The 15,865-nt window shown below is 42.7% G+C and overlaps 1 protein-coding gene across 1 annotated transcript in view; it reads left to right on the top strand.

The window, feature by feature from the left end:
* Positions 1 to 15,865, top strand: part of LOC115407000 (ryanodine receptor 3) — a 137,623-nt gene that overhangs the window by 101,544 nt on the left and 20,214 nt on the right. Inside the window, exons 69-89 of the mRNA XM_030117310.1 lie at positions 577 to 817; positions 927 to 1,014; positions 1,105 to 1,197; positions 2,126 to 2,140; positions 3,991 to 4,161; positions 4,354 to 4,413; positions 4,500 to 4,634; positions 4,930 to 5,042; positions 6,950 to 7,046; positions 7,860 to 7,969; positions 8,249 to 8,300; positions 8,380 to 8,427; positions 8,535 to 8,634; positions 9,077 to 9,156; positions 9,243 to 9,319; positions 10,448 to 10,521; positions 11,410 to 11,427; positions 12,032 to 12,112; positions 12,884 to 12,972; positions 13,047 to 13,175; positions 13,268 to 13,372. Coding sequence (XP_029973170.1) covers positions 577 to 817; positions 927 to 1,014; positions 1,105 to 1,197; positions 2,126 to 2,140; positions 3,991 to 4,161; positions 4,354 to 4,413; positions 4,500 to 4,634; positions 4,930 to 5,042; positions 6,950 to 7,046; positions 7,860 to 7,969; positions 8,249 to 8,300; positions 8,380 to 8,427; positions 8,535 to 8,634; positions 9,077 to 9,156; positions 9,243 to 9,319; positions 10,448 to 10,521; positions 11,410 to 11,427; positions 12,032 to 12,112; positions 12,884 to 12,972; positions 13,047 to 13,175; positions 13,268 to 13,372 — 1,976 coding nt within the window. The remainder of the gene's footprint in view (positions 1 to 576; positions 818 to 926; positions 1,015 to 1,104; positions 1,198 to 2,125; positions 2,141 to 3,990; positions 4,162 to 4,353; positions 4,414 to 4,499; positions 4,635 to 4,929; positions 5,043 to 6,949; positions 7,047 to 7,859; positions 7,970 to 8,248; positions 8,301 to 8,379; positions 8,428 to 8,534; positions 8,635 to 9,076; positions 9,157 to 9,242; positions 9,320 to 10,447; positions 10,522 to 11,409; positions 11,428 to 12,031; positions 12,113 to 12,883; positions 12,973 to 13,046; positions 13,176 to 13,267; positions 13,373 to 15,865) is intronic.

Raw genomic sequence — 15,865 nt, 5'->3', positions numbered from 1 at the left:
TTTGTCAGGGCTTTGTTTTTTAAATCATAAATATGGACATGGTCTTTCTGGGTGGCAACGCGCTATATTTTTGACAAACTGAACAAATCAAATCACCATCTACCTATTGCTTGAAGGTTTGCACTCACAATACAGCAAAATCGTACTACCATGTACAACTGGTGTGTATTGCAGGTACCTAATTGGTTTTTTTGTAGAGTTCTTCAAATCAGATGTGTCCAGCATGGCATGGTATGAGCTGTGAACTTCAATGAGTTCGTGTATGGGGGTTGGAGTTGAATGATATGGCAAATATTGGTATTTCCTTGCTCTGTTTGACCATGTGAATCCCCCCTATTTAAAGATTCACAGTCACAATATGACTTGGATGCTGCGTAGTTGTGGATCCTGGTGTTGTTATCAAAGTTAGATTCATTAAAACAGCCCAAACTGCTATTACCTACATTTTTTTGCAGGTTCATCCGAACAACCAGGTTGGACCCATTTGTGCGTTGATTTCCTGTCTAGCTGAATTCAAGATGAATCTGATTGACCTATTGTAATATGAAAGTAATGTCTTCCTCTGTCTGTTTTCAGTTTATGTGCAGCCGATCATCAGTAAAGCTCGTGCAGACCTGCTGAAGAGCCACTTCCTTCCCACCCTGGAGAAACTGAAGAAGAAGACGGTGAAGGTCGTAGCCGAGGAGGAGCTCCTCAAGGCAGACAATAAAGGAGACACGCAGGAGGCCGAGCTGCTCATCCTGGATGAGTTCGCCGTGCTCTGCAGGGACCTGTACGCCTTTTACCCCATGCTCATCCGCTACGTGGACAACAACAGGTAAACCCGCCGAGCGGTTCCTGATGGAGACGTTTAGAGGGAGATGAGGGAACTGTTAGTGTCTGCAGAGCAGGCAGAGAGGCGGCATTAATCTCTCTGCACCCCGCAGGTCCAGGTGGCTGAAAGAACCAGACTCGGACTCCAACGAGCTCTTCAGAATGGTCGCGGAGATTTTCATCCTCTGGTGCAAGTCGCATGTAAATACTCTCATCCCAAAGCAGTGAGCCGACAGCTCTTATTTTATCTTATCAGCTCTGTTTGATTCACGTTTTTAAAATTGATTTCAGAATTTCAAAAGAGAAGAGCAGAACTTTGTGGTCCAGAATGAAATCAACAACCTTTCTTTTTTAACTGGAGATAGTAAAACGAAGATGGCCAAGGTAGGTTTACCCTCTCTGTGCGTCCGTTCAGTCACTTTTATTTTCCACTGCAGCAGACACGCTACTTTTCTTTGGCACCCTGAACCATGATGGCAAGACACAAGCTTATTTTGTCTGTGTTTCTAAAACACTGGTTCCCAACTTAGCGTCCAGCACCCCCTCAGGGGGCTTCCACTGATAATAGGGTGGGCAAAATTAAAATTATACTTATGAAAGGAGATCATAATGAGACTTGACAACAGCAGACCCAATTTACATGACAGTTTTTTGAGAGAAAGTGCATCTTTTTTGTTTTTTGTTTCAGAAAAGCTTCACATTTAGAGGATTCTGGAGGCTAGAACAAGCTCAGCTGTACATTTTTCAGATCCGTTATCTGGGTTTATCTTTAGAAGGCCATTTCAGGGTACTGATTGGGAACCACTGTTCTACAAAAAAATGCATAACGACATACTTAGGACCAGTAAGACGTCACATGTTAACATCGACTCTGCCATGTTAGCAACCAATATTTGTGTACATGTGCTTCTATGTTAACATGTTAAATGTGCAGACAGATACACACCTGTGACTAACAAGACTTTATTTAAACCCTCCTGATTAAAGGGACTTTATTAAAACATGGTTTTAGCCTCTTCGGGTTACGTGTGTGTATACTGTGTGCATGATGACACATGCATGCCTGTTCCGGCAGATCAGAGACACTAACAATCATCCCTCAGCAGGCAGACGCTCCTCCATAATTTCAGCTCTTTTCGGTGGTGTTCACTTTCTTTTCTGCCTGGTTTAGTTGTTTAAAGGCAAACTAACGGTTTTCATTGCAGTGCACGTCCACCAGAGGACCGTGCGCCTCCATTAATGGCCCTCTCATCCTTTTCCTCTATCTACCTTTCTCTTTCTGCCTGTCTCTCTGTCTCTCTGTCTCAAACAGTCCTTTAAGGAGAAGGTAGAGTGATGCAGTGCATGAGCCGTTTTACCCGCCAGCTGATTGGCCGCTCCGCTCCCGTCGCCGAGCAGAAAAGCCAATAGCTTGTGCCGCTGTGCTCTAGTGTAGTTACACATCATGTTACCTGATTATTTGTGGCTTTTATTCATCACCATGCGTGACATGAACCCGTCTGGTCGTTCCTCATCGCCCTGTGGGTCGAACACGTTCCATCTGGAGTAATTGAAGTCCAGCCCCCCTTCTGTAGTAAATCATGTGATCCCATGTCCGCGGTGTGTTTGCAGTTGATGGATTGTGATATTCTGGTGTGTGTTGAACCAATATTTACCTCAAGCAGTTTGTATGTCGTGGTATTTATGGTGTAACCAGGCTGTGCGTGTGTGTGTATATCTGTGTGTCAGTGTAAATGTAAATGTGCATTAATGTGAACGTCGGTGCTTTCTTGAAGCCAGCAGCCTCGGTTTTCTGGTCACATCTTGCAGATCTAATAGCAGCAGTCTGTTTTTCTAGCTGAGGCGTGAGACTCGATGCTGAATGCTTCACGCGCACAGAGTTTGCCAAAGCTGACGAAGAAACGCCTTTAGTTGCCTCTGGCTTTTGTTCAGATACAGCACAAGTTCTCTGTCCCGAGAGACAAAATAATCCGTGGCAATGGTTTTTAAAGTGTGGAGCAAATATCCAGTGAGCGGCACCAGAGATCTGGGAAAATTTGTGGGTCAGAGGATGGTTTTTCTCCTTTTGCTGAGGAAAGAAAAATATATTTATTTTATTCCCTGTTCACTCCACTACATTTCAAGTGAAAACATCATTTTAGCATTTTCATTTCAGAAAAGCTTTTGCGTTTACACAGCGATCTCTTAAATTTATGTTCACTTACACAGTAACAGTAACATTGAAAGTTATGTAGTTTTCATGTTGGGCCAGGAGTTGTCGCTGTTTGTTTGTTGTTGTAGTGTAATCAACACACACACACACACACACACACACACACACATGCATAGAACAGTATGCTGTAAACCAGTGTTTTTCAACCTTTTCTTGTGCCAGGGTAAATTCATTTCACATTTAATGCAGTTCTGTTTATTTCCTTCCCTTCTGCATTACCTTTTCTAAGCATATTCTCCTGTCTGTGTATAAATCATTGTGTTAACAGGAAAATGGACCAGGAGTCACTTCCTGCTGCCATTGCAGCCGGAGCAACAGCCAATGTCTAAAAAGTTGTTGAGGCTACTTCGCTAGCAGTTTATTTGGCGTATTTGCTGCGCTGCCGCCGGTCTAACAGCCATGCGCCACTAGGTGGCGTCTTGTGGTTAATCTTTGGGTGGAATTCTCGATTCGCAATTTGAACCTCTCGGGCTTCTGTAACTTTCAGTTACGTTAAGTTTTCAGAGTGTTGATCATTGTTTGTTTTTCTGACTGAGGAAAATATATACCTGTTATTAATTCAAATCGGGGATTGTGATTTTGTATTTTGTATGTTAAATATTGTCATTCAGAAGTTCCACGACTTCTGTGCAAACTGTTAAGCATGCCAAAAGATTTGCAGAAGAGCAACTTAGGAGGACTGTGGTTTCACGTACACAAAGTCTGAGCATTTTCAAACATTTCGAACTTGGGAGCCGTTTTCAAAAACTGCCATCCTATAAACAGACCCCCAAAATGCAGCCAAGTTTACCGTTTTCACTTGAAACGCTGTTGTTTGTTCAACCTTCATCCGTCCACACTTTAAAAACCTCTGCCCCACAGCTTTGATTTGGACCAAAATTCCTCTCAGCGGCCTTAGAGAAATAGTTCAATTGACTGAAGCTGTTGTTGCCAGTGTGTGTTGTCTGACATGTATGAATTTCCAGTCTGGAGGACAAGATCAGGAGAGGAAGCACAAAAAGAGGCGCGGCGAGTTCTACTCCATCCAGACTTCGCTGATTGTCGCCGCACTGAAGAAGATGCTGCCAATCGGCCTCAACATGTGCACGCCGGGGGATCAGGAGCTCATCTCTCTGTCCAAAACCCGCTACCTCCTGGTGAGAAAACATCTGCTGCACGCATGGATGGATAGACCGTTTCTCATCGACCGTCTGTGTTTGGCAGAGTGAATCCTCAGGATGTGGAAAAGCCAAAAGCGTCTTTCGATGAGCTGCTACATCAGATCGTAACGCCACTGTCAGTTACTTCTCTTTTCAAGCTGCTGTTGTTTTTTTTGTTTTTTTCTGCAGAGAGATACAGACGATGAAGTTAAAGATCACATCCGTCAGAATCTGCACCTTCGAGAAAAAGTAAGCCAGTCCGATCAGCGTTTGACAAAAGGTTTATGTGAAGAAAGTTTTGCTCTCTAACGTGGTTTTTACCTGCATGGACTCAGTCGGAGGACCCTGCAGTGAGGTGGCAGCTCAACCTGTACAAGGACATCGTGATGAGGACAGAGGGGCCTCCAGATCCGGAACGAGTGGTGGACCGTATCCAGAGGATCTCCGCCGCCGTCTTCAACCTGGAGCAGGTTCAACTCCAACACTTTCGCCACGACAAATCGAGTGGATTGTTTTTGTATTCACGATTTAAAAATCTTTATTATCAAAAGGGGGCAATTAAATCTGCAGCCAGTGGCAAGAAAGAAACAAAACACAGAGCATTCATACTTGAAACGAAGGGATAAAAACCCTAATGTCATTGATAGCGAACGACTCGCAGGCCCTAAAATCACTAATGTGTTGGGAAACCACAGCAGTTGTGATTTTCCTGGTAGTAAAAGTCGTCACCTGCCTCTGAGCGGTCACTTCTCCTCCCGTCATCAGGTGGAGCAGCCGCTCAGGTCCAAGAAGTGTGTGTGGCAGAAGCTGCTGTCCAAGCAGAGGAAGCGAGCGGTCGTGGCCTGCTTCCGGATGGCTCCTCTTTACAACCTGCCCAGGTACACGCCGCCTCCTACTCCTCCGTTTATTCCTCTCCTCTTATTCTCAAGGTCTCAAACCAGTCCGAGCAGATTTAAAATGATGAAATCGATGTTTACAACTGAGTCAGACCGGCAGACGGGATCGTGTGCGGCTTCACCTCCGCCGCCGCCTCCGTTCCTCCCTCCACGGGTTCTGACCCTGATTTAATGCACAGCACTTCCTACGGCTGTAGGACAAATGTCTGGCCTACGGCCGCTTATCAGAGACGAATAAAGGGACACAGCAATTTCATGCCCCGCTGCTCTGTAACTCAATCACAGGAAATCGGACAGAGCGCTACAGTCGGGAGGAAAACAATTATAAGGCCCAACCTCAGGGTGGCCATCCTCAATATGAGCTCAGACGGCTCAGCCCGCCCGCCTGACAGCAGGGCTCATTTATTCAGAGCCGCTGACAGTGAAATATGACACAGCATCACTGGTAATTATTACTTGGTATTTACGGTGCAGGAGCAGCGCTTGTTTTTTTGCATTCAGAGTAACAGATTTGTGTTAAAGGGAAGGATGTGCGAAGGGTTTGTCTTGTCTTTATTTTCTTGTGTCTCTCCTCTGTGTCACACTCTATTGTACCACATTCTCCTCAGGCACAAAAATAATAATTACTTCCTGAATGCCTACCGACACATTTGGCTGGAGATAATGCATGAGAACACAGACTATGACAGTCTGCTCTCCATGCTGACGGTAACGTAGCGCTGAACCGGGCGCCGCTGCTCTGCGACTTGCACTCGTCTCTTTACCTCCCTCCCTCTCCTCCAGGCACGGTTCCTTCTACAGCCTCCAAATATTATTTTCTCTGGTGTTTCCACTGGTCTGTACATTACATGAATCTCTCCCAGTTTATCAGCATTTGTTATATACCTGAAAATTATGAAAAAAAATCTGTATTTTTAACAAACTTGATGATTATTATAGAAAAATGAGTACAATCTCAACATGAAACTAGCTTTAATCAAACCCTTTGCTGCAAAACACAGCAAAATGTACAAAAATACTTCCAAAGCTGTTGCTTAATGCATGTTTTTTTTACAAACTCACCCTGACAGCATGGCTTTGATGGTAATGCTGGTTTGCTGGCTTCATTGTTAGCGTTGTGTTTTACCTACTAAATAAAAATCAGTGTTTTTCTTGAGATTTTTACAATTTGCTTTGTGGTTTGTTGGGCCGAAGTGGCGCCTCTGATGGACCGATTTTTGACCCTCAATCTTTATGCTTCCCACCCCTGATGTAGCTTCTTAGTTACACAAACAAAACGGCACAAAATCCTCCAAAATAATGCTATTTAAAGCATTATGTGAATCAGATATAGACCAAAAAGTGATAAATTGGAGTCTTTTAATTACTAAATAGAAAAAAAAAACAAAGTTTCTTGGATGACATACCTCGTCTAAATTGGCTTAATTCTTTTCTAATAACAATGTTTGAAATATATATTGAGAGAAGAAACAGTGTACAATAATAATCAATGCAGATTTACTCCTCTTGTCCACAAGGCTGGTTTTTAATGGCACCAACTTTGCTTGATGACAATCAGCATTTGGCACTTTTAACTATAAGTAATGAAAATTTTGATCAGATTGACACTTTTAAATAGATTTTCTTACATTATATACATACCTAATTTTACATAATTTCCATACTATGAAATCAATATTATTCGAATAGTACCTTAGCACATATTTGGAGGGTAAAGGTTTACATTACTTACTTGAAAATGTGTGTGTGTAAGTTTCCTCCAAGATGACCAGTTGGATGTACCAGCATGTTAGACTAACCTCTATTAATCCCACCCCCCAGGAGACCCCCCCCCCCCCTTTAGCTCTGCTCCTTTCTAACCCGGCCAAATCTCCTCTCACCCTCCCCAGGCATCGCTCTATTAACCTCTTCCTCCTGGCCTATCAGAGAATATGGATAGAAACAGAGGAGTACTCTTTTGAGGAGAAGCTAGTGCAGGACCTGGCAGTAAGTACCGGTGTGGTTTCCCCCTCCTCCCGTGTGCCGTGAGGAGCTGAGCGTCTGAACGTACCCCCCCACCGTACTGCCCCGGTGTACCGCAGGCTCGCTCTCAGTCATTCATACACTGGGGTTTTTTTCCATTATTATTTACCATACGTGGTAAAGCAAGGCATCAGTGGCGATGCCGTGCGAGGTAAGAGAGCGCCCGGCGCCGGCGCCTCGTCTTACCGGTGAAATTTATGAAAGTTTCTGTGTCTTTCCTAAATTTTTACAACCATAAACCATCGCAGTCACGACTGATCTGTCTTCACAGAAGTGCCTGGGAAATACTTCTAAGCTGTGATAAACCTGTTGTTCATTCGTCAATATTTGATCAATTTATAGCGTAATAAGCCTAATTCAGATCCGCAGTGGGAGCATCTGAGGACACATTGGAACAAACTACCAAGAAAAGTAGTTTATTTTGATGACAAAGAGAAAAACTAAGTTTTGCAAAGCAGCCGTAAAGAATCAGACATGTTTGCAGCTCTTGTGCAGTTCCAGTGTGTCCTCAATGAACACGATAAAGGACAGCCTGGGCTCGTGGAGAGTCATGCCTAATCCATTCACCCCTAACCCTGCAGAGGTTCCCTGTTAGTGTGAGCGAGCGCCCGCATGAGTGACTGTGGCCGTGGTTCTGTCAGTACATGTGAATGTGTTACATCCTCTGCATGCGGTTTACTGCACTCTCTGTTGTTTTTTAAGTGTTTGTGGTGCACGTTTCTTGGTTTGCTCTCTTCACGTACTTGATTCTGAGAGTCCGTGTGCGCTCATGTGCAGAAAACACAGCACAAAGTGGAGGAGGAGGAAGAGGAGGAGGTGAGGAAGCAGCCGGACCCTCTTCACCAGCTCATTCTGCATTTCAGCCACAATGCTCTGACTGAATGCAGGTAAATACACACTCTCTCACACACACACACACACACACACTCACACCTGGCCTCCTGGCACCATCTCCAGCAGCTCCATCTGTGCTACATAATTGTTTTGGCCTGCTTCTCAGCTAATAAAGAGAACATTAGGCTAAATCATAGCCACAAGAATGAAACCGTTTTTCAGGATTTCTCTGTGTTTGTGGAAACAAACAGAAAGAAACTTCTTTAATATGAACAAATGAGATATGGAAATGATTCCTTTCGACCTACACATTCGTCTTCATTCCTCCTCAGCTCTCTGGAGGAGGATCCCTTATACATCGCCTATGCAGATATGATGGCAAAGGTACTTTATCTACATTATAAATTTCTCATGTGCTTCCCAGTGAGAAGGTGGAGTTTTTACCCCCAGTTTCCTCTTTCAGAGCTGTGCTGAAGGTGAAGAGGAGGAAGGGAAAGACAAAACTTTTGAGGTGCTTTTTTCCCAGGAATATTTCTCAGCATTTTTCCTTTTCCATATTTTATTGTTAAAGTTATTATTAACGTATTCTATATCTGTGTACACTACCATGTCCTCCAGGAAAAGGAAATGGAGAAACAAAAGATGCTGTATCAGCAAGCCAGGCTGCACGATCGCGGCGCTGCAGAGATGGTGCTTCAGATGATCAGTGCAAGCAAAGGTACGAAAAACACACGAAGCTTTCTGCAGTGTGGCTGCTTGGGGGCACTGAGGCTGTTTATTAGTTCTTTTAGTTGAAGTTTCCAAATCTAAACTCTCCACATTTATTATAGGTTACTATAATAATACCAAACAACCATTAATGAAGCATAGCTGCTCTTGATTTTAGCTTTCATCAGTCTTTTGTTTCAGTGCTTTTCTTTGTGCCTCCATACTGCCTGTTTTCCAGCAAGCCATTGTAAATGAGAACTAGCTCTCGACTGACCTACCTGGTAAAATAAAGGTGAAGTAAAAATAAATAGAAGAATAAATAATGACCTCTGCCTCCTTCACCACCTGCTGCCGGTCCTTCATGTTCTCCTCTGTGTAGTGCAGCAGCATATCGGGACTCTATATCTGAACAAGGCATTAATCTTTACTGCGTCTGTCTCTGTAATAACCAGGCCGACTTGGTGCTGTTGTGACGTTCACCCTCAAACTGGGCATCTCCATCCTCAACGGAGGAAACATCCTGGTCCAGCAGGTACTGAGAGCTCATCACGACACAGTTACACGAACTGTGCTTCAATAACAATGATTCTTTTCTGATTTCTTTTCCTGTCATTTCAGAAAATGCTGGACTACCTGAAAGAGAAAAGAGACGTCGGCTTTTTTAAAAGTCTTTCTGGGCTCATGATGTCGTGCAGGTAATTGAAAATGATTTTAGCCGATCCTGTCTAAAGAGGTTGTCTGGAGATATAAAGTTGCTGAATTCAGAATAAAAGTATAGAAGTCTAATGGTGCTCAAGCAACTGTGATTAAGAAACATCTTGGTTCATTAAAGTTAAATGTTATGCAGAGCCTCATGGGACACAAAATGTTGACTTCTTTTAGTCCACATTGAGACCATTTTTCAGAAAGTCATGATTTCATCTGCATTTCTTTTCTCTCATTAATGCACAGTGACTGGAAATATCATCCCACTGGAATATAGTTTATAGAATATATCAGCCGAAGTTATAATTAAAGTACTTTTTTACATAGGATACAATATATGTTTTTACAGACATCCAGAGAGAGAGTGATCTGAAATGGGAAAATATTTGGTGTTTTGCTGCTTTTTTTTAATATTGATCAAAACGCATCCTACATCCAAGTGGGACATTTTTTTTTAATATATGTACATATAAATAGACTGTCGGCTTTCTGCCTGTGTTTTGTCCTAAATATTACCAGTGAGAAATCAGCACTGCAATAAAATGTGCAGATAAATCAACCATATTGTGGTATATTTCACTTTTCTGCCCATTTTGGCTTTGTGAAGTGAAAACCCTCACCAGTCATTAGCAGTGTGAACACATGAATAATTCACTGTTGATATGCACTAATGTGTGTTCAAAGATGAAATCTGTGTCTGTAATGAGATTTGTGTGCTGTGATTGATGCACAGCACAGATTGAAGTTGACTTTGTGTCGAGACGTGAGCTTTCCTATTTGTTCGTATTTGTGGATTTCAAATGCCCGCATAGTTAAATTGTAAAACGCATCATCATGCAAGGACGGCAGAATTCCCTCATGAGAAAGGGAAAGGTCTGCCCGAGGTGGAAATAAAGACATATTTACAGATCCAAAGTCTTGCAGAGATCCGAATTTTCCAACAGACATACTTTTATTATTAAGCAAATGCACAATATCTACAGATCTCATTGCAGATACTTAAATAAACTCTATACTCTATACATACAACTGTCCATTTGGGATTATATCATCCCATCGCACGTGTTTCAGGAGATGATCCATACATTGTGATGCTCTTTGTTTTTCCTCCCGCACAGCGTCCTGGACTTGAACGCTTTTGAGAGACAAAACAAAGCCGAAGGTCTGGGGATGGTAACCGAAGAGGGATCAAGTGAGTGTGGATAACACACGTGGTAAAGTGTGCCAGACAAGTTGTTTCTTCACAATGCGAGCGATTGATTTGTCCTCTGCACGGAGACCCTTAATCATGTTGATATAAAGAGCAATAAGCGGCACATCGGACAGTTTAATGTGACGCAGGACCAAATGAATTGCAGATCGATAAATACTTTGTTTCATGGCTGAAAAATGGCAGTATAGACAGAACCTGGATACCCAGAGTTCAGCACTTTATTTGCTTTGTGTCGGCACTAAATGCCGATGCACCGCAGATCGGAGAATATCCGTGTAAACGCACAATAAAGCAGAGCTTACGGCTTTATCTTTACGAAACTTCAGTCGTAAAAGACCAGGGAGCGAACGCTGTTTAGCTGGGCAAATCATTGGCTTGGCGGTTTGTCTGTGTGCGATCGAGTCCATCTCCATGTCACGTCTGGCGCCGTCACGTCATCCCGCAGGTAAACCTGTGCTACTGTATGTCTAAGTCCTGTCTGGGCCTCGCCTGCCGCTTTAAAGCACTCGCAGTGTCACACGACGCTTAGAAACTCACTTCTCAATCGGTCTTTAAACGGATGGGTTGCATACAGTATATAAATAGGTTTTTAATCATACATAATCATTTCCACCTCATACGTTCAGGCATAAGTGATGGTAACTTAACCCTTTAGTTGAACCTTAAAACGACCTGCCCAGTGAGCAGAGTGTACTTCTTAACACTGCCGTATCGCGTGTGAGTATGTAACGCTCTATTTATAGCCCTCTCATTCTCTCCTGTTCGTACTCCTTTCTGATTGAATATAAATGTCTTCTCCTTTGCTTATGTCTGCTTTTGTTTTGTTTGTTTTTCTTCTGATCATGTTTTTTATGTCATCGGTCGCAGTCAACGTGAGTGAGCGGGGTAAATACATGGTTCAGATTCTACTCATTCTAATGCAATGCTGACATCTTGATTGCACTTGGTTCAACTCCTTCCTCCCTGTCCTTTTCTACCCCTCCCTTCTCCCTCCCCCTCCCCTCCCCTGAATGCTATATAACCACCTTCTCTGTGCCCTGGACTGAAGGAACGCTTGCATGCCCCCTTTGACATCTGGATAGATTGTTCAGTCCACGGTCAGGTGCCGAAAACTGACTCAAATCTTTCCACTTTTGCTCCTTTTGAACGAAGTCAGTGCTTGTTATTTTGAGGATACTAACCAGCGTGTAGCAACAAGTCAATCTCCAAAGCTTTGTTTGGCACAAATCAACAAAGCTTTGCTGGAATTAACAGAAGTCCAGATTAATTTTCCCCCTTCCTAATATGGAGAAATTTGCGAGATGCTGCACTATAAGCTGGTGTTTGGGCTCCGAACACTCAATATAGTGCACATGATCTGACAAGTAGACTGCAGCTTTTACGAGGTTCTGAAAGCAATGCAAGCTCTGATGCCTGTACAGACGTAAAAACGATGCCTCTCTGACCTTCTGATCAGAACTGGACGGTTAATCTGATCTCCTGTCCTCAGGTTCCAAGGTTCTGCAGAATGATGAGTTCACTAAGGATCTTTTTAGGTTTCTGCAGCTTCTCTGTGAGGGTCACAACAACGGTACGTAGATCTTGTTTTTACCATAAACTCCAAATACGTCGAGCTCAGGGGTCTGCAGCAGTCTCAGTATACATTCAAAAAGAAGCTCAGCACTCTTGATTTTAAAAGGTATAATAATTTCTTGTGTATTATGAGTCAGAATTGGCCTCATTTATGTAAAAAAAAATTAAAAAAAACTTCAAGAAAGGTTTTACATTGCAAAAATAAAAGTAAAAAGAAACAGACCAGATTTACTAAAGAAAAAATGGCTGAAGACACACAGGGGACAGAATTCAAGCTCATGTGCATCTTTAGTAGCGAAAACTGGTGAATGAAAGTTTGACGCTGTGCAAACTGAAGCAATGTGTGAACCCAAATCCTCAGAAAAAAGGATCTTATCATCACAAACTGTAATAAAGCAAGTGTATTTCATACACAGTGTGCGATGAGGCTTAATTGTGCAGGGTGTAACCTCAGTTCATTATGTAAAACTAAATAATTTTAAGGTAGAAATGACAAAGTGCGTGCATTTTCATCAAATAGGCTTAATTTACAACATAGTATAGTTAGCTGTTTATGTCAAATTAGCTCCTCCAATCATAATTTACTGTTAAAAAGTCAGTTTTAATTTGGGCCTGTCGGAGTGAAGATGACATTTTTGATGCGCTCACCGTAATCAGTTTCCCATCTCTTCCGTAAAGCCACAGGTTGCAGACCCTTTCTCTAAAAAAACACCCATCCCAACATTTAAACATGTGGAGTTGTTAAAAATCAGCAAATGATGTGTTTCAGACTTCCAGAACTTCCTGAGGACTCAGACAGGAAACACGACCACCGTCAATATCATCATCAGCACCGTGGACTACCTGCTGAGACTCCAGGTATCCCTCTGTTCCTGGGAGATCTTCTGCACTGGTCCAACGTGTAGGACATTAAAAATGTTTTCCCCTGTCAGGAATCCATCAGTGATTTCTACTGGTACTACTCTGGGAAGGACATCATCGATGAGGCCGGTCAGAGGAACTTCTCCAAAGCTCTGGCTGTGGCCAAGCAGGTGTTCAACTCCCTGACAGAGTACATCCAGGTACAGTATGACAAGACGGTGTTGAACCACCAGCGCTTCCCTAAAAATTCAGATGTTCTCAATGAGGCGTCGTGTCAAACTGTGTGCTGCAGGGTCCGTGCATCGGGAATCAGCAGAGTCTGGCTCACAGCAGGCTGTGGGATGCAGTGGTGGGATTTCTGCACGTCTTCGCCAACATGCAGATGAAGTTATCTCAGGTATGCACTTTATTTCCACGAATGGATCCATCGGCAATGGAATGCATTAATATTCACATGTTATGCTTCAAATATACGCTTGCAGTAGAGTTTTGCATTAAAGCTTAATATTTGATATATTTAATTTGTCTTTTTGGTAAAATAATGAACAGGAGAGAAGTATTTCTCCAGCAGGCTTTTCACCCTCGGATCACATGACTACATGCATCTGCATCCTGTTCAGGCATGACACTAAAACAGACCTAATATTTCACTGCTGCTGGTGTGTGGGTGGTAAATTATTTCTGCAACAAAGATTAGATAAATACATTTTTGTTCAGTCATACTATTTTTCTATTTAATTAATCCATTTCAGACATGTTAAAACCATTAAACAAAAGTATGAACACATTCAAACACATTAAAACAAACAAATTCGCCTCATAAACTGTGATGTACTGTGTGTTTCTTTTAATCACAGCCAGCATTAACTTCTGCAGAAATCAGTGCCAGTCTGAACTACCCATAAGTTCTTGTTTTTTTTTTTTTTTTTTTTTTTTTTTTTTTAACTTTGCATCACGACTCAGACATGGACTTTTTTAAAAATGTGATTGGAAGTCAACTTACCATCACCATTTGTCAAAACTGGCCCATTTTTCCTGCGTTTGAAGAAATGCGTTGGCCGACGGCCCAGTCACGACCATGTGGACCATTTGAAGTGAATGTCTGAGCAGAATATTTCATTCAGTGTGGCTTGATGGCATTGGATTGCACACACACACTCTATTTCAGAACTGATGTGCTTTTTCAATCTACATGCAAACAACCACCGTCCTTTCAATGTCATTGATTGAAACGTGTACTGACTGTCATGTTCCTTCATGTTAACAGTGGGATTGAAGACTCAGTGGGACATTAGTTGTTATGTGTGCATGTTCTGCAGTTTAATGTCTTACCAGACAAGTCATGTTTTACCTACTAGTGAAAAATGGAATTCTCTAATTGCAGTTTGGATTTTCTTTTGCATTACAACAGTGCTCGCTCAGAGCCACTTAAAACCAAGGTGGAACTTCTGGAAAACCCTCTGGCTCCGTCTCCATGTCAGTGGGAGAAAACAAAGCATTTTGGAAACACCCGACTCTGTGGAAATGGGGAAAACTGTGCACACACACCACGGCTGTAGTCAACAGTTGTTCTGTGGATGTTTCAGTAGAAAGTACTCAGCATAGATATTTGAGCATTTTAATGATCAGATAATGTTTTAATGTATGTCTCAGTGACACGGCCAGGATTTATTAGGCTAAAAACATGTTTTGATCAAACCTGGTGTGTCAAACGAAAAACTCATAACTTTATTACAAAAAGAGGCCATAGGTCACACAAACTTTTTTTTTTTTTGTATTTTTCACTTACAGAAATGAATTCAAAGAATTTATTGTCTCAGGGGTTGAGGATGTTTGAGTTGTCTTCTTTTTTCTGAAGTTTTTATCGTTCTCTTGCCCTTGATCCTCTCATCTTCTCTCTTCCTTGCTTTTCTTGGCGGCCTGTTTCCTTGTTTTCTTTTTGTCCTTTTCCATCTTTGCCTTCTCTCAATCAGTCATTGAAGCAAGGTTGTGCAGCCTGACAATTTGCTCAATGACAACCTGGACGTCCTGTTTGGTTCTGGCCTTGTTCTCCATCCAGTTCTCCTCTTTGGCCATCCAGTAGTGTAGTCAGAGTTCACCTGTTGTTGTTGTTGGGCAAGTAAAGTCATGACTCGGCTGTCCAGGGCCGCTTTTTCCTCCTCCAGTTTAGCGTTCTCTGCTACCAAACTGCTGAATTAGTGGTGGATTTCATTGTAGGCCATAGCCTGCTGATTGATCAGTTTGGAGTAGGTCATAGCCTGCTGGCTGCTCAGGTCGTTGTAGTCCATAGCCTGGTGATAGCAGAAGGCGTAACAGAAGAGTAACGCCTGTTGCATCTCCCGTTTGTTGAATTTTGAAGATGAAAAATGGAAATAAAACAATGAGTGCAATGAAAATGGAAACTTAACAGAAGAAATGTCCAAGCATGAAGAAGTCCAGTTTCCCAGCTTCACAAACTGCCTTCTGGCCTGTCAGTAACGTTTCACCAGTGTAAAACTATTCCTGAAATCACATGCTGTTCCAGTTTGTTGAACTGTGTGTAGTTTGTGATCTATTGCATTAGTGATAATATTTGCAATATTTACAATTCCTTCATAGTGTGCTCCATTATGTAGCTACAGTGCTTCAATGTTCTGTTACTGTCGGTGTGCGATAGGCTCTTGACTGCTCTCTCCAAGCTCCTGCACGGATTTGATGATATCCAGTAGGAATGAAAAGGTGCTTTTCATTTTAATGCGTCATTTTAATCTCCTACCTCAGGGGTCGGCAACTGGCGGCCCGCAGGCCAAATCCGGCCCGCCGAACCGTCCAATCTGGCCCGCAACTGGATTCCAACATACGCGTGCACGGACCCTCGCACCCCACCGGGCCCGCGAGCGGACGCACACAC

The sequence above is a fragment of the Salarias fasciatus genome, chromosome 19, assembly GCF_902148845.1.
Source record: "Salarias fasciatus chromosome 19, fSalaFa1.1, whole genome shotgun sequence".
Taxonomy (NCBI): Eukaryota; Metazoa; Chordata; class Actinopteri; order Blenniiformes; family Blenniidae; genus Salarias; species Salarias fasciatus.
This window is presented reverse-complemented; position numbering and strand designations above follow the sequence as displayed.